Source organism: Sturnira hondurensis, unplaced genomic scaffold (genome assembly GCF_014824575.4).
Source record: "Sturnira hondurensis isolate 20B ecotype Veracruz unplaced genomic scaffold, ASM1482457v3 Scaffold0022215, whole genome shotgun sequence".
NCBI classification, from domain to species: Eukaryota; Metazoa; Chordata; class Mammalia; order Chiroptera; family Phyllostomidae; genus Sturnira; species Sturnira hondurensis.
In genome coordinates, this window is record NW_028094846.1 from 4,940,204 (window position 1) to 4,958,267 (window position 18,064).

General features: G+C 50.3%; 1 protein-coding gene across 12 annotated transcripts in view; it reads left to right on the forward strand.

The window, feature by feature from the left end:
- The window catches only part of DNM3 (dynamin 3), a 383,116-nt gene that overhangs the window by 353,143 nt on the left and 11,909 nt on the right, over window positions 1-18,064 (forward strand). For 10 of the 12 annotated variants that reach the window (XM_037035176.1, XM_037035187.1, XM_037035185.1 and 7 more), the window contains one exon: window positions 511-747. In XM_037035176.1, coding sequence (XP_036891071.1) covers window positions 511-747 — 237 coding nt within the window. Of the gene's footprint in view, window positions 1-510; window positions 748-5,385; window positions 6,083-18,064 lie in introns of those variants that run through there. The other 2 variants (XM_037035184.1, XM_037035188.1) reach the window with 1 other exon arrangement.

Here is an 18,064-nt window from a genome sequence, read left to right on the forward strand (position 1 = left end):
GCGAGTGCTCCCCTGGACCTTGCTGGGAAAAAGAGGACACTGTGTATTGAAGTTCAGGAAGGAGAGAGGGGGTGGGTCAGATCATCCCAACTCCTGTCAAAAACGAGCACCACACCTCTGTCCGGTGGAATATTACACAGCTGTTAAAAAGAGTAAGCCTGTTCTCTAAGTACCAGAATGAAAAGATAGTCAGGTTCTTGGGAAGCTCGTGAGAAAAAAAGTTATAGAATGTTTATGTAAAAAAAGGGAATTTATAGAGAGAGAGAAATGACTGTAGAATATAGTTAAAAAGAAAATACTCTTGGCTGCCTCTGCAGAATGAAGGGGTGGGGAAGGGAAACTTCCTTCTCACCATTTAGGCTTTTATACCTTGTAACATTCCTAATGTGGATCTAAGCACCTCAGTCAAGAAATAAGTTTTAGAAAGCAACCAGGAAGTTACAAAGTATTTTTTTAAGGTGAATTCAGACAGAACGTAGGAGTGGGTTAACTGCCGGCCTCTTTCCCCAGGTCACCCCCGCCGAGCCCCACCACCCAAAGGCGGCCGACACTGAGCGCCCCCCTGACCCGGCCTGCGTCCGGCCGAGGGCCCGCTCCCGCCATCCCCTCCCCGGGGCCCCACTCGGGGGCGCCCCCAGTTCCATTCCGGCCAGGCCCGTTGCCTCCCTTCCCCAACAGCAACGACGCGTTCGGAGCCCCTCCGCAAGTTCCCTCTCGGCCCACCAGGGCCCCTCCCAGCGTCCCCAGGTAAGTGTGCTCGCTGCGCGGAGGACAGTGGGGGGTGCTCTTCGGTCCCCTTCTCGCAGCTCGACAGACAAAAGGTACTGGAAAAAGAAAGTGGCAGAGGTGTTGCCGTCCATGTTTGCAGTTTTCATCTGGCAGGGGAATCCTGGGGAAATCGCTAAGCTTCTACACCGTTTAAAAACCAAAATGGGGTCCAAACCTCTCCTCTATTGTCTGGCGCAAACTGGGATCTGAGAAACCCGGGTCCAGATGATTGACACTTTGGCAGCTGTTTGTAGAATTTGATGGAGAGCTTTGACGTGAAGGAGGCAAGCTGCGTGCTCCAAGGTCACGGGCGTATCACCCGCTAGCCTTCCCCTTCTCTGTTACCAAAGGGATTCTCAAAAACCACTGGCTTCAAGGAATATTATCCATCTGCCCTCTGAACTATGACCCTTGAACCCAACACCATTAGCATTAATATAGGCAGAGTAAAAATCTGGCTGATTAGTCTGCAGGTGTTTTTCTTTAAACTATGCGTGGAAATGTTACGTAGGCGTAATGGTTGCTGTGTGCGGTCCCTGACCACGCTGAGGTCGGACACGGCGCATTTGAATAATACATTTTGGCATTCATATGCAGATTTTCAGCCTTAACTGTGAAACAAAGCAGCTGGTAGACAAACGGAACTCAAAACATGCGTATAGTTAAAGCTAGATCCTCACCTTCCTGCATTTAAATTTAAAGAGTACAATGTGAATAGAGATTTTGAAAATAGAAGGAGTTAGATTTTTAAAATCAGTACGAGGGATTTTAAGAGGAAAGAAGATTAGCCTGTATAGAAAGTTAATCTTTAAAAATTCAACTCAGAGGGTTAAAATATTTGTAGGTCCCCCGAGGAAGACCATCCTGTGCGTGTAGCAGAAGTGACTTGCACTCACCCAGGAATCCAGGGTCCCCTGGCCCTCTGATTACTGCACCCACGTGTGTTTGGATCGTCAGGGTGTCGGGTGCTGTGAACCCGGGGGCCTCAGAAACTGGTCGACGGAGGCCCTGGAGTAAGAATGGTGGGGTGAGGGGTCAGACCTGCTTTGCCACAGACCCCGGGCAACTCACTTGCCTCTGGGCCAGGACACCCTCACCTGTGCACTAGGCGCAGATTCAACAAGGCCGTTGCCCAAATCACGTGAGACAAGGTGTTTGAAAACGCCCGATAAACTGGCAAGCCCTGTGGTCATTACCTTTACCATCATTTTGGTCCTCATCAAAGAGGATATTTGCATTCTCACACCTATGTATTTTTTCCTCCAAACCTAACAGGTTTGGCTTATATTGTCATTTATTTGGAACTGAGCGACGTGTCTCGTAAGAGCAGCAATAACGAGGGGAGCTCTCGTGTAACGTGCTGTCAGGGCATCCAGCCTCTGCCCTCATTGCTCTGTGGGCACGTTCGTGTCTAACCCGACAGACCCAGCGAGATGGGCCGTTCTGCACTTTGCAGACAGGGCACATCGGGAAACAGCTTGGCTGAGGCTGCCCCACCAGGCAGGCCCTGGAGGAGCCTGGCTTTGATCCCAAGCAGCCTGACTGCAGAGCCGCATCCCCCAACCACACCACCAGGGCCCCTCAACCTCAAACTGCTGACGTTTTGGTTATAGGGTGCTTGCCCTGTGTGTTTTAGGATGGGTAGCAGCATCCTGGCCTCTGCCCACTAGATGTCAGTTGCACTCCCCCTCTGACCACAGAACACGTCTCTGGGCACTCTCAGTGCGAGGGGTGAGGAAAGATTGAACCCCCCCCCACCCGAGGAGGGTTCCGAAGGCTCCCCCTTGCACGTAAGAAAACACGCATGTCAGCACCGAGCCTCACTATGGGCCAGATTAAGTTCCTGTTTTGGGAAACCTCAACTTGCCTGGAAAAGTGCCTCTCATTGTGCCAGGAAGGTAAGGAGAGCGCTGGGGGCGGGGCGTTGGAGTAGGCCGGCGGGGGTCCCATCCAGAAGCCTGGGAGTTGGCCGTTTTGTCTGTTGAGCCACGAGAAGGAACCAGAGCCACCAGTGCTGCTTGTCCCCAGGATGGTCATGCATGTCTTTGCCTGCTCGCTTGTCTGCCTCCGCTCCTGGCTGCAGACGCGCTGCCCTGCCAGCACCCGTAGGAGACACTGGGCCATGCTAAACCGGTGTGCTGGGGGGCGGAGAGCGGGGATCCCTAAGCTCGCACACGAACATCGTGGTGGGAATCCGTAGCCCCAGCTGGAGAAAAGGGGGCACCAGCCTCTGTGCACCTGCATTGGGGAATTTATAGGACAACAGTTATGTTATTCAGATGTTCGAGGACATTCTCAAGGTAGAGCCATACTTCACTCGATCTGCCATTGCACAGTCTCACATGTGACAGAGAAATGAGAACTCAGAGTGGAAGGGGAACGTGCTTTGTGCCCCCCAGTTCCAGCCCAGTTCGCTCCCATTGGGAGAGAAGTCCCCGTGGGGGGCCGGGGGCACCCGAGAGAGCAAGAACAGCTTCGCTGGGTCCTTCTGCCTACTCAAGTTTAGCTGTAGCTAGAGAATTCTGACCACATAAAGTCTGTTTTTAATAAAAGTCAGAGCAGGAATCCTACCAAATGCAAGCCAGAAATGGGGTTTAAGATTTCAACAAAAAAAAAAGAGAGAGAGCGAGAGAAAGAAAGACAGACAAAGATGAAAGAAAGAGAGAAAAAAGAAAAGAAAGAAGGAAAGAAAGAGAAAGAAAGAAAAGAAGAAAGTTAGTTGAGGGAAGCTCTTGTTGACATTTCACCTTGTTCTATTTATTTGTATTTTCTCTTTTCCCTCCTTGATTTGTTACATTGTCTCTATTAAAAACTTCATAAAGTTGAAATGCCATTATTCATCATCTCCAGGAAAACAACCCTTAGCTTTACAAGAAGGACGCTTGCTTCCCACCCCCACCCCCCAGTTCTTTGCTTTGCTTTGTTAGGGGCCCTTTCTCCTCTTTTATCTGGAACCAGAAACTCCTAAGGTGACAAGACAGCACAGCTGGGGTCCCGCTAGCTCCCAGCAGGGCTTTAACATCCCCAAAAGCTGTAACAGAACCTTTGGAGGCCAGGGGCTCTCCCACTGGGCATGAGCTTGTGCACAGTGTTCTTCTGGATAATTCAAGACTTCATTAGCAAGTAATGACCTTGACTTTTAAGAGCCTATATATTTTTATTTTAACCCAGTTCAAAGGTACTGAAAGCGCTTGACTTGTACGGAAACCATGAGCGTTCTGGGTTTTGTTTTGTTGTTGTTTCTGAGATGATTCTCTCCTTGCAACGTAAAGGCACGGGAAGGGCAGGCTGGTGGAGTCATCTTGGGCCCAGAGCTTCCCAGCTTCCCAAGCTGTTCTGGTTTATGTGTGCGAAGCCTTTCAGGGAGGGAGCTGGAAATACTGCAGACTGCGCGCCTGTTTTAATTAATTCCACCCCAACTTGGGGAGCGCCTCAGTCCCAGGGAGACCCACCAGCGTGGATGCTTCTGCCGTTAGTCATTCGCGTGCACACAGGTCCGATTTGCGGGATGTTTTCCATCGCCCGCGCATTTGGGTTGCCCATCACCCCACACGACTCCGGTGAAGGGGCTGGACCTTGTCTGAAAATCCCCGCCAGTGGCGTCCTTGTTCAGCAAGGTGCTCTCAGACATCCCCACCTCCTCAGGGGTCCTGTTCTCTTTCTTGCTGGGAGCTCCGACTGGTCTTCGCCAAGCACTAACTTGAGGGCTGATGTAGCTATTTTCGGTTCCAACTTGGTAAAATTAGTTAATTGGGAATCACAGCCTTGGACATTGATGGAACAAATGAACTGAATCAGCGTGTGTTTTTCCTGGCAACAGCTGATTCTGGCATTATTTCACTCATTTGTCTTCTCCCCTTTCCTTGGGCCGAGCTGTTTTGCAACCGTCAGAAGGGGATCAGGGTGGGAGGAAGGGTCCCTCTCCAAGGAAAAGCAAACTTCATTGACCTCATCACTCCACCTTCTATTTTTAAGAATGTTGAAAAATAGACGTACTGTCTTACAACCACAGTCCTCACCGAGGCTGGTGATGTCTTTTGAAAATGGCAAAACTGAATCATAGGAAAGGGTTTGGCCCGTCCTCCAGCTCAGCCACGTGACAGGAACTCGGCCTGGGAACCCAGCACAGCTCCCCTCAAAGTCTTTGCGGAGCCCCCCTGAGGCAGCTGGCGTCCTGTGCTGCACACATGACCCTGGGTCCCCACTTAGGTTCCGTGACGTGGGCGGTTTCCCCGACTTTGCAGGGCACACACGGAGCCTCATCACAGCCCCACATGCTGGGCAACTTAGCACTAAACCACCACGGCAGAGACAGAGAAATCCCTCCACGCAGAGACTCATATCCTGTTTCTTGCGGAGATAAAAGGCCATTTGGCTCTCTTCACCATTTAACCTCGTGGTGAACATTCATCCTGGATACCCTTCTGGGCTCCATCTCCTTCACATGTTTTCTATGTCGATTCACAGGTAACGCAGAGTCCCTTTCACTTACGGGCAAGGGCTCCTTCTCCTGTTTTGTTATCTCAGCCCCCCCCCCCCCCCACACACACACGCACAGTCTGAGTAGGGACGAACCTGCGGTGCTTACAAGTGTGTCTTTGCATCCCTAACCTCAAGGTTTGGTGCCGTGAAGGGTGAAGCTGCCGAACCTTGACCTGGGGGCTCAGGTCCACGGACAGTTGAGCGGCTCGTGTGCCCGGCCTGTGTCCCACGCCCCCGCAGTCATGTCCTGGGACCGACCCGACCTGCTCCCTCCAGCACAGCGTGCCTAGAGGGTGACTCCTCTAAGCAGCTGGGGGCCATTCGGACAGATGATGAATTTGTCTTGTGATTTCTCTTTCCCCTCCCCTCCCCCGTCCTTCCCCTTCAAAGAACAAACAAATAAATCCGCAATTAGGTATTTGGAGAGTTCGGGGAACAGTTTTTATTTTTAGCAAAGATTTTTTAAAGGTATGGCTGCCAAGGAGAGAATCAAGTCTGAGAATCTGCTCTTCCTGATTCTTACAATTTAAGGCATCTCCTGAGGCTACTGTATTCCAAGATTTGTTACCCAAATCCCAAATGTAATTGGTAATTCGTTGCAGGTTTAACATGAGTTGTCATGGTGCTTAATATATTTGGATGAAAACAGAAATTTGGCCGCAAGCTGTTCACTCAAGAAAATGTGCAGTTTAATCTAAGCCCCTCAATTAACTATCCCAACAAGGTCCTTCCAGTTCCGCAGCGACGCTGGTGGTGACAGCGCATTTCGCAGAGGCGGCTCCGTGGGGAGTGCCCAAGCGTTTCTCCTCAGACCTCGGTTTCAGTCCCATCTCAGGGGAAGTCAGATGAGCCTGGGTCCAGCGAACTCGAGTCTGCCTGCCTCCCGCCACAGCTCGGAGGGGCTGGTGCCGTGTAGACGAGGCCCAGGAACGGAACCGCCTGCGTTCTGAGGCCCGGAATCCGGGGGCTTTGCACGTGTGTCGAGGGAGACGGCCGACGGCCTTTCTGCTTTTAGTGTGTCCCTTACTTGACTGCCCCAAGCAGCCGAGGTCGCAGGAGAGTAAGAAAAAGGGGGAGATCAGGAAGGATCTATAGGAAGCCAAGGACAAGCAGCAGCAGTGCAGGCAGAGCTCACGATGTGTCCGTCTGGTGCTGTGTCCCGGGTGGCCCAGTGGTAGCTGTCAGTAAGTTCACTGGACACGACTGCTGCCTGGTCCCAGGACAAATAAGAGCTGATGGCTCTGGCCTTGTCCTCTTTGGGGCTCTGAATTCCTAAGCTTCAACCATTGCAGACAAAGCCTTCCTGAGTCGCAAGGCACCCAGTTCCGGCCGGGGTTTCACCTGGTCGATAGAGGAAGACAGCCAGGATGGGCGTCTGGCAGTGCGGCCACTGACCAGCGAAAAATGCACACAGCAATGACTGCTCCTCCGGTAGCCAGTTGGCAGCAAACTGTCGTCCCTCAGAATCTGCTGAACGTTCCTACACATTGCACACGTCGACTTTCTTTCTCAGCTTGGAGAAAAAAGAGTTCTACCCAATGTCGGCAGACACAGTCTCAGGACCCGCGAGCCGGGCCCCTGAGAGTACAGGGAACGCCTTCGAGTCTGGAAAGGCACGGGGAGGTCGAAATGGTGTATTTTTCAGTGACTTCCAGGTTTCACGGCACAACACGGTTCCTGGCTTTTTTCACCCTTACACTTTCTCCAAGCAGCAAAGTATACAAATGAACCACAAGACGCCTCTTCCTTCCCTCCACCGTAGCCTGGCAGCGTGAGACTGGACGTGGGCCTGGGATCCCTGGAGTTGCTTTAGCCCACGAACAGCCAGGAAATTAAACATGAAGATGGAGGTGCTCATTCTTCCCCTCAGAGAGGGCCTGAAATGCCTGCTTCCCGCACTGTGAGGAAATTGCTGAGGCTTTCACTCAGGGCTTGGTGGCCTCTGTCTGCTGTTGGAGGTGGATTGCTGGTTCTGACCTGCCCGACACCGACATCCTTTGGCTTACCGGAGCCAACACACTTGTCACCATTGCTGGAGGGACCCTCCACCTCCACACACGTGTTTACACCCGTTCATTGCCAGATGGACTCCATCTTGCCTACCAAACGCTGTTGCCAAAAGAATATGACCCTTTCGGTCTGGCCGGGATTTTTCGGGGCAGGGGCAGGGGCAGGGGACGGTGTTGGGAGAATCTGCTTGCGTGTGTATGGACGCCACGTGACCGGTGTTGAGGGGACGTTGAGGTCATGCAGGCAGTCTGACCAAAAATAGAAGAAATGCGGCCCCGGACGGCGTCCGAAGCCACAAGGTATTTGGGCGTCCCTCCACGTGGCCTGGTTCTTTCTTCTCCTCTGGCTACTTTCGAGCTATCCGAACCACATGGCAGACAGAGCCGCAAACAACAAGTGCTCTAATTTCTGGAAGTATTTTTTAACTGTTCCCATAAACACTAGGGAATGTCCACCCCTGTTTTCCAGTCAGAATGAGAAGAGCTCGCATAAATTGTAGAAAGGCCCCGTTCCGCCCGAGGATCGGGAGGAATGCTTAGTCCGTGTGGCAAGTAGCGGAGTCCTCCATCACTCATCATCCATGGCCCCCGGGCCTCCGCGGCGTAAGGGGCGCAGGCACACGGAGAACCCCGCGTCTCCGCAGAGTCGGCACTTCCCTGTGAGCCCAGAGAAATGGGATAAGATGTCAATTCTGCTCTAATGGCCCAGTGAGTTGGTAGAAAATGTAGACAGAAGCTCCATTCCTTCCCTGGTTTTTTGGTTTGTTTTGTCTTTGCGGAAGGGCGAATGAACCAGCTGAGAAGGCGAATAAGGTCAAGACCAGCCTAACCGTCAGGTAGACAAGCCACCACCAGTAGAACCCCCAAGTTTCTCTGGCGGTTTCGGAAACCAAGAGGGAGGGAGCGGGTGTGAGGGTAGTACTCAGGCGGCTTTGAATACGGCGCAGAAAACGTCCTGATTTTACCGATGGCCTCCACCGTGTGAAGACTGCCTGTATTTAGTTTCACGTTCCCGTGAGGCGGCTTCCTCTGAATTTATTCTGGTCCACAACTATCGCATTCTTCTCGAATGAGACCTCTTCTGAGCGTAGGAGATGAGATAGGCTTGCGGAGGCCCAAATGAAATGATTCCACTTGGGAGTGGATATTTGATCTATTCTGTCCCGTGCGTATTTTTTCAAGCTCATATTAGGATTACTCTCAATGTTAATTTTAAGAGTGAATGAAAGTTTTCCCGTGAATAAATCTCCCCACAGTGTCACGTTCAAGGGCCTTGGCCAGAAGTCTGCCCACTGCTCTACCTTTAGGCCATGGGCGAGAAGCCATAAAAACTCAAGAAAAAAAAATCTACTGATATTTAAAACAATCAGAATTTATTTTTGCCTCTTAGTAGTGTTGGAAAATATTTTAATAACTAAAATAATAAAACTTCATGTGAGGCCAATTCCATCTTAATTATCGTCTCCTGGGGTGGAAGTTATGGAAACATTAGTCAACGTGTTAACTAGAGAAACCGCTGCCATAATTGGCCCCCACATATCTGGGGCTGAAGTCAGAGTAAAGCCACATACCCTTTGGGGGGCGGGGGAGCCAACGTGGAGTTTTAGCTCTAGCACTAGTGGTATCAGAGCGCTGGGCACGGAAATCCATGGGCCAGAGCAATCCCTTTAGACTTTAACGACATTAAATGCCCCATGTAGGAAACTGTCCTGAAAGATGTCGCTGTGATTGCCTGATTTGCTTTAATATTTCCAACACTCTTAAATGACCGCCATTACCATCATAACCTTGAAAACTAATAAAAATACTGAAAACTCATTTTACAGCACAGCGTTTTTGAATAAGCATGTCGAAATAGTGTTTCTCACTTGTGCTTAAAACTCTAGTACGTGATTGATTACAACGTATAAGTTTCTTTCTTTGTAACTGTTCTGGCCTCCTCCCCCCCACCGCCCGGACCGCGTCTCCTGAAGTGGCTATTTGAGGTACTCTGTTCGTTCATTCGTAGTCTCCCAGGTGACCGAACAGCACGCTCATGCCAGTAACCGTTGTTGCTTTGCCCCGAAGCACCCTCCCCCCAGAGAGCAAGATGCCTGAGGACAATATTCCTCAGGGTCACGAGGAACCTTCAAGATTCATCAACACTCCTGTAGTGCCCGTAGACTGTGCGGTTTTCAGTTAAAACGTTATTTTTAATCAGTGAAGTTTGATTTTCTGCTTTTTTCCTATGCATTTCATAGCACTCGGTAAAGTGCATCCTGAAATGTAAAAATAGGTGTTGTAGCTAGAATAACGAAGGGAGCGGACCATCACCTCCTGTTCAGAAAGCAGCCTGAAGTGGGAAAAGCAAGGTTTCGGAGCTTTCCCCCTTTGGCGCATGTGCACCGCCCCCTGCTCTGCACCCCAGTCCTCCCGACTCCCTGGGGCTCCCAGCCAGGCCCTACACCCGATCATTTAGGACAGACTGCCTTCGTTTCATAGGTCCGACACCTGCCTCCTGGCTGCTTTTGGCGGGCCAGCAGGATGAGGTAGCAATCAGAAGAAAATGTTCTGGTTCTTTGGCCCCCTCCACGGACGCCACCATCCAACAAAGTTTTCCGGGAGTGGGAACGGAGCTGCTTTGAGCTCCCCCGTGGAACGCCCTGCCGGAGCGTAGGGGAACTGAACTCAGCGTGTTCGGCCCCTTGGAGAATAGTGGAAATTGAAATGCCATCCACCTTTTGCCTTCCCTGTCCGTGGTGTTCACAGACAAAGGAGCGCCGTTCACTCGTAAACAGTTTGGGGCTCCTTTCGCCATGCAAGTCGGGGCGTCTCCCTCAGCACGTCCCCCACGCCTATTAGAGCAGTGTGCTCCCCAAAAGCATATTTGGTGAAGTCTTTCTGCAGGACAATGGTGGGTTTTGTAAGACAGATGCCTCAAAGACATATGGTTTTCATAGATTTTTCCGTCTAGACTAGCTTTATTTAGTGACTTTGGGTCTGAATGGGCCCAGTTAAAGTTTCTGTAGGAGCTTGTATAAAAATTTTAAGTGTGGGCATGCCATTAAGGTGTAAAACAAAAAGTCTGACTTCTTATTGGCACGAGATGAAAAGGGATAGGGAGCAAATTTCCTGCAGGTTCAGTGATTCTGATCACCCCGTGCGCCCAGTATGCCAGCTCCCACCACCCCGTCCAAAACGTAAGGACTCACCCTACAGATCGGAGAACTGTTAAATTCATATACCCCTCGCTGTTTGCTTGAGTAAATTCTTTGTGTTCCAGTTGGTGTGTGTGTGTGTTAGAAATCTCTAATTCTTTCTGCAGACTCTTAACATGGCCCAGGGGACGTAGGATTCCTTGTCCTTTTAGCACCGATTTTTTACAAACACAGCGTTTCCCTCCTTAAAAAAAAAAACCCAACCAGCCACTGAGTAAAAGGAGACGGAACAGTTGGGAGTTTTTGTAGCGCCTTCAGCCACCAAAGAAAATGTGGTTTTTGGAACCAGGGTCAAGGACACATTTAGAGACAATAAACCAGTTGAGGAGGCTGAGAATCACCCCCAAAATCAGCCTCCTGCCCCGTCTTTTGCAAGAGCTGATGAGCGCCCCCATTTAGCTGCCTCAGATAACATGGACAGAGCAGGAGAAGGCCTCGCCAGGCTCATCCTTGGCTTCACGCTGAGCATTTAATTGGACTGAGTCACATGTTTGTTCCCTGAGATGGCAGCTCAGCAGAGGCACACGGCCCCTCTGTTTTTGTTTGCCTGCGACAGATTTGTTTTGGATATCGGAGCTCTACGGCGTGTGAGAGCTCCCCCTGCTGGCATTTTGTTTAATCGCTGGGACTGCCGGCACTCCAGGGCTGCTCTTTGTCTCCAGGTCTGCCCCTGGGACTGGTGTCCGTGACTCTAAAGATACGCGCGGTGCTTTTAAAACTGGCCTTTTAATTCACCAGGTGTCGTGGTTGGGCAGAAATGAAGCATTGGTGCGACGTAAACCTTCAAATGCCTCACGCTCTGTTTTCTTTCGTTTCAAAAAATAGAAGGCATTGGAGAGTCCCTCTTTCCATCAATATTTCTAATTCCCGGTTTACACTCTGAAGGGAGGCCCACGTCAGAATCTCAGGCCTGGGGGGGTCTCACTCCTGCTTGGAAAAAAGGCAAAAGCCTTCCCACAGCTCCGAGGCAAGCAGGAAGGTTCATTTTTATACAGAGGTTCGGGGCGATGTCTTTCTCTTCCCCACCCTGGCCGCTTTTTTTGCTTCTCCCCGACTCCAGAGGACGAAGGGCTGGGCATCCCCAAAGTGGGAGCCTGCCTCTCGAGGGAGCTCCTTCCCAACCCCTCCTTCCCAGCCCCCTCCTTCTCGCAGATGCAAGCCGGCCAGCCCCTTCCCCAGGTGCCTGGGGCTGGGGGAGGGGGGGTGCAGGGAAGGCAGGGAGCAGAGGACAGAAGACAGCCCAGAGAAATAGAAATAGTGTTACTCCAGCTGCCATCTGTGGGACTAGGTTCCTACAGCATGTAAGTCCTTAGAGATCTCTTTGGGGGTTTCTCAAAGGAGAGAGAGGAGAGAGGAGAGAGGGAGGGAGGGGGAGAGAGACAGGGAGAAGGGATAAGTCGTGGGAAGGTTCAGTGCCTGACTTTGCTCCATAGCCCCTGTGTGTGCGCCTCTCTTTAAAAATCATATTCTTTCTCCCCGTGTAGCTTTCTCGCTGCAGTTCTCATACCTTCTGCGTTTTTTTTGGGGGGGGCATCTTTTGGTCTTTTTTCTCTCCCCAGTACATCTGTTGTCAGGGATCCAGTACAGAGGTTTAAACATAAAAAGGTCATCTCAAAAGTAATGCTTTTTAGCAATCGTATCTTGATTCAGCTAAAAACCCTCTGAGTCACCTGCTTTACAAATTAGGACTTGGAGCTAGCCCAGGAACTGAGACCCCAGGGTAAAGGATGAGAGACGCTCGATTTCTCAAGCTGACAGTCTCTTCCCTTCGCACGTAGTGTGTCCTCCTCTGGACCCCCAGCCCCCTCCACCCTCCCCGGCTCGGGAAGTCCTTCCCAATCCCCAGCCTCTTTCCAGCTCCAGGCTGAGACTCCAGGTGTCCCTCCGATGGCCCAGGCATCATCCTGTCATCACACTGTCCCACCCTTGTCACTGTTGCCGTGGCTCTCCCCCCTTCTCCACTAGAAACTCCTGGGCAGGGCCTCTCTTGTCCCTGTCCCTCAGCGTCTCCACACCCGACCTCGACACATCAGCGAGGGTGAAACACTACAAAGTGAGTTAACATGCAACGTTTAATGGAAATTTATGTTGGAATTGGCCCGATGTTTTATGTGTTTTCAGAAGCAATTTAAGCGGCTTCTCTCTCTCTCGGTTTACTCTATTGAAAACCCTGTCTGGGTGAATGCTATTGTGAAACCCTTTTTACGAGTCACAGACTGAGCGGAGTTAATGTGAGCAAATCAACCCTTCGGCTCCCTCCCACCCAGGCGGGTGTATCCGTGCCATGCCTGTGGGTGAAGTCCAAGTTAGATGTTTAAGATAATGCAGAGAAAGACTGCCAAGGTAGACCCCGTTGCCATTTATCACAGAGACTAATTTATACGGGATAGTATAGGTTTATTTGTACCATCAAATAAAAATTATGGTCTGTTTTTCTCCTCATGTTCTTATTTCAAATTCCATCCATCGATTCATTCTTTCCCAATGACATGCAGTATAAAGTCACGGGTTGTTTTCACGGGGGAAAGAAATTCTGGCTCCGACACGCAGCAAGAGTCACATTAGAGGGTTCCTTCAACTCTTTAAATGGACTCCAAGTCCTGTGTTCTTTCCAACATCTACGTAAACTATTCATGGACAGCGTTGGCTCACTCTTACTAAGGCTGAAAAGGCCAAGAACATGCTGGGTCCCATCCTATAGTTGTCCTCCCAGGAAGTCACAAAGTGTTGTCTTCCATGGGGACAAAGCCGTGACTGTCACAGCATTTTTCTGAACTTAGACCCTTATACCTTCTACACGTGTCAAACCTGTCTGGTGCATACACACTCAACATAAGCAGCAAAGTGCAAATACAGTGTTGACATTTAAAGTGCTGCCGCCCCCCCCCCCCCACCACGCTGGCTGGTGTGGCTCTGTTGGTTGGAGTGTCATCTTGCATGCTGAAAGGTCACAGGTTCGATTCCTGGTCAGGGCACCTACCTAGGATGTGGGCTTGGTCCCTGGTCGGGGCGTGTATGGAAAGCAACCAGTCTCTCTCTGTCTCTCTCTGTCTCTCTCTCTCTCTCTCTCTCATCAATAAATGTATCCTTGCGTAAGGATTAAAAAAATACTATGCCCCATAAGCTCTCTCAGAGCAGACATCCACAGGAGGAAGTCCCTGGTCATAGCTAGTTGCCCTCCCGTCCTTTCACGGGCGGGGCCCTGGCGTCTGACTTAGCTCTGGGTGTGTTCTGTCACTCACGTTCTCTCTGCTGGTCCGGACCCTGTGCTCTGCAGGTGCTGCCTTAAGCAGGATGGGGTGCCGTCTCAGTACGTAGGAAGTTTACAGTGTCGCTCGAATGACAAACTTGGCGTCCGTGCCTGAAACTTCGAGAAGTGATGCAAGGATAAAGTCAGAGGGCGGCGGAGAAGCTGGGACTTCCGTCCCTGGTGGAGAGATACACGCGGGCACCCCTAGTCCAGCTCCCCGATGCCGCCAGAGCCGCGGCTGCCCGGCTTCGCTCCAGCTTCGCTCCGGCTTCCAGTTCCCAAGAGTCCCCAGGGAGAGGCGCTCTTCATGATTCAGAAAAACTCAGAAGTAGTTTTCGGTCTCTTTGGCTTTCTTTTTAAACAAATTCACCAGGTGTAGCCAAAAGAAAGGAAGTGTCTTATTGCTTGTGGTTTAATAGACAAACCCTTCCTCTTTTTTTTTTGGCCCATTTCATCAATAAGATAAAAATGTTGGCCAAGATGATATAATATTCTTGAGTCTCCTAGAAACCTGACATGTATTCATTAACCTTCCCGTGAGCCAAAATGTGAGGACGTGAGACCGAGTTTCTGAGGCCGTGACGTTTCCAAGCTTTTTATTGAACAAGTAGAACTTGGTGTAAAAGAAGCCTACTGTGTATTTTTTTTCTGCAAGAAACTACCCTATTAGACAGCTCTCATTTCTTTTTAGAAGTGTCGATCTTGGTGTATCGTTTTTTGAGGGTGTTGTTCTTCTCTTTGTAATCTGGGTCCACCTTGCTAGTTAGGTTGGACTTGAACCATATCCTGCCCAAAGATGAGAGTTTGGGGGGCACGTTCAGAGATGCTTGCTTTCCACACGTACCGTCACTTCCCCAAGCAATCATGAGCTCTCCTAAGCAAGCGGCCATTCTTCTGGTCCCGACCAGCAAGAAAGCTTCCATGCCGTACGTAGGACCTCATCTTTACAGAACAAACCTAAAACTGTCTCATTCCCAATGATATCAACGTATTTCTTCATCCTTCTTAAGTTCCCCCCGAACCCCAGCACTTCCTCTCATTGCTCCTATGTTACCTGACAAGTGAATTGAATTGCCAAAGTAAAGTCAGGGCAAAATTAAATGGGGAGAACGGTTTTCAGAGTCTGGCCCCAGGACCAGCCTTGTCAGCATCATCTGGAAACACACTGGGAACGTAGCTCCGTGTGGGACGCAGAGCCCCGCGTTCACACACGTCCCTTGTCCAAGGGGACTCAGCCATCCAGTTGGAGGACCACTGATTGGAATGGGCCAGGGTAACGGTTCAGTAGACAGAGTCCTGGACTGTGGTAGGGAGAGGCGGGCTTTAGCGTAGGAAGGGGAGGGCCCTGGGCTCCGTAGACCCAGTCTGGCTCACACGGGCTTCCCACTTGGCTAACCCGCACTTCCCATCCGAGGAGGGATGGGGGCAGGGCAGAAGGACCCAGGTATTTCCTCGAGGGGGGCTCCAGCCTCACCCCACGTGCCCAAGTCCCCCAGCAATTTGCTGGACCGCCCCCGCCCCCAACCCATGCCAAGGCCGGCCTCACACCGTGAATACGCAGAACCAGGGCACATCACAATTACATTAGCCAAGATTAAAATGAAGGAGAGAATTCTAGAAGCAGCAAGAGATAAGGGGACAGTCACCTACAAAGGAGTACCCATCAGACTGTCAGCGGATTTCTCAAAAGAGACCTTGCAGGCAAGAAGGGGCTGGAAAGAAGTATTCCAAGTCATGAAATCCAAAGATCTACATCCAAGATTGCTCTATCCAGCAAAGCTTTCGTTTAGAATGGAAGGGCAGATAAAGTGCTTCCCAGATAAGGCCAAGTTCAAGGAGTTCATCATCACCAAGACTTTATTATATGAAATGTTAAAGGGACTTATCTAAGAAAAAGAAGATAAAAAATATGAACAGTGAAAGGACAGCAAACTCACAATTATAACCACACCTAAAACAAAAGCAAACCAAGAGGACAGCTTGATCAGGAAACACAGAAATGGAGATCACATGGAGGGTTAGCAACAGGGGAGTGGGAGGAGGAGAAGGGGGGAGAAGGTACAGAGGATAAGTAGCATAGACGGTAGGTAGAAAATAGACAGGGGGGAGGGCAGGAATACTATGGGAAATACAGAATCTAAAGAACTTGTGACACATGGACATGAACAAAAGAGGGGAATGGTGGGGGAGGGGTGTGCAGGGTGGAGGGGAGTGAAGGGGGGGATGGGACAACTGTAATGGCATAATCAATAAAATATATTTTAAAAAAAGAACCAGTGCACCCAGTGCGAGCAGATGAACTTTCAGGCCTTCCTTCTTGGGAGGCATGGACAGCTCTCCTGCCCTCTCTCCCAGCGAGGCCGGTTCTGCCCCTCCGTGCCGCCCGCCCTGGGCTCTCATTGGACTCTCTTACAAAAGTTGTCCTCGTCCAAAACACTGAACGGTCCATCCCTGCAGCTACTAGCAAGACTTCGGGCATTCCATCTTTCCCTTTGCTTTGGAAGCAGAAATGGTAACCACACGCCGCCCACACACAACACTGTTTCAATAAACACTAAGTGAGGCAAGCTGCCGCGTTTCAATAGGAGGGGTTGAAGCCCGTTGCTAAACAAAGCAGCCGAGGAAGACTTGGTACAAAACAGACTGCTTCGCTTGGCCCAAAACAAACTGTCTCCCGAGGTGAATGTCTTTGGAAACTCTTTGAATGGCTCGGAACTGGACCAATGAAATGAACCTTAACAGTAAACCGTGAACGTTTTTTCTGGCTGTCGAAGCTGGCCCACGTCTTAGCATTACTTAAGAGAATTCATGCCAAGCAACTTCGTGTGCCTCCTGCTTTCTGGTGGGGTTGTATATACAGATTATTGGGGGCTAATTGTTTTAGGAATGAAGGAATGCTCATTTTTTCCAGAAGCGTTAGCGGCTCTATGGGTTTTTTTTTAAATTACCAAGTACATAGGTGGGAGTTGCTTTAACCTGCAAGTAGGCGTATTTTAAAGATGTCATAATTATTTTGGTGGAAATTTCATCTTTCATTCTTTCAATCATTAACTCACCACCCCGGTCTGCTGTATGTGTTTAATGGAAGGCCCTGGGTACTGCCTTGTACAGCTCATGATGGATAGGTTCTCTGATTTATTTATTTGGGGGGGACCCACAAAAAACCGTGAGCCAAAGACCATGCTCAGTCCTGGACAGGGTGGTAAACAAGACAGACAAAGGCTGTGTCCCCTGGTGCCCTGCCTGCTCTTCCTCCTTCGACGGCCCCCGGCTGCCATTTTTCTCTTGTCTCCTCAGCATTGACTGAGGGTTGGGGTGGAGAAGTTACGGGGCCATCAGAGTACTGAAATCTTTCTAGTCTCTATGGCCAGTATCAAATGCTTGCCTTCACTCCTCACCGCTTAGTTTCTGGTTTCTCTAACCTCATGATGGATCTGCGTTCTCTCAACGACTTTCAAGTTTTTATGCTGCTGTTAAAATCCTGTGTTCCCCTGCTTTGACCACTTTAGGGCATTTTCAGGCCCCCAGGACCTAGTCTCAGAATTTGAATTATGAAAATTTGCTCTATTTTTTTTTCCACTGAAAATGGGGTGTTCTAGTAAAACTCCTTCCCTGTTGGTTGCATCCCACCTGCCTGCCTCTAGGAACAGAGTCAGAGTCCTTAAAAACCATGCAACACAATGCAATGCACATAGTAGGTGCACAACAAGTGGTGAAGGCAGTGCATAACTGGAAGGCACGTTATAGGTTCTCTAGTCTGAGCCTCCGTGCCGTATATGAGGCAACTGAGGCTTGGATGGGCTGAGTGGGCTAATAATTTTACAAGTTGGCAATTGGAACTGGCGTCCACGTCTTTTGACTTCCAAGTTGGGATGCTTTCTGCAGAAACGCAACGCCTCCAATGTAAGCCTCCAACCAGTGCCTCCAGGTGTTACATTCCTGGGCTCCTCGAACCTCTGCTCATCTTGACGTGGCCTCTACTCTAACCTGGCTAACCACCTCTGTTTGGGCACTTCTCATGCATTCATCTGTCCATTATCTAGTGAATGTTTATTCGCTGCCTTCTGATCACGTCACACTAAATGCTGAGCACCTGTGACAAATGTAGAATATGTGGTCTCTGCTCTCAAGGAATCTAGTGGGGAGAGGCAGGCACTAATCTAGAAAATGGATGCATGATTAGAAACAGGGTTAAGTGCAGTGCAGTACACGGACACCGAGAAGTGCTTGGGGGTGGGGGTGGTCAGGAGGGGCTGAGGAAAGACATTGGACCTGAGAGCAAAAGGATCAGAGAAGAACCCCGTTTGCATTCCTTCTTCTCTTTGGCTACAGTCCTCGGTCCAGTCTCTCACCTGTGC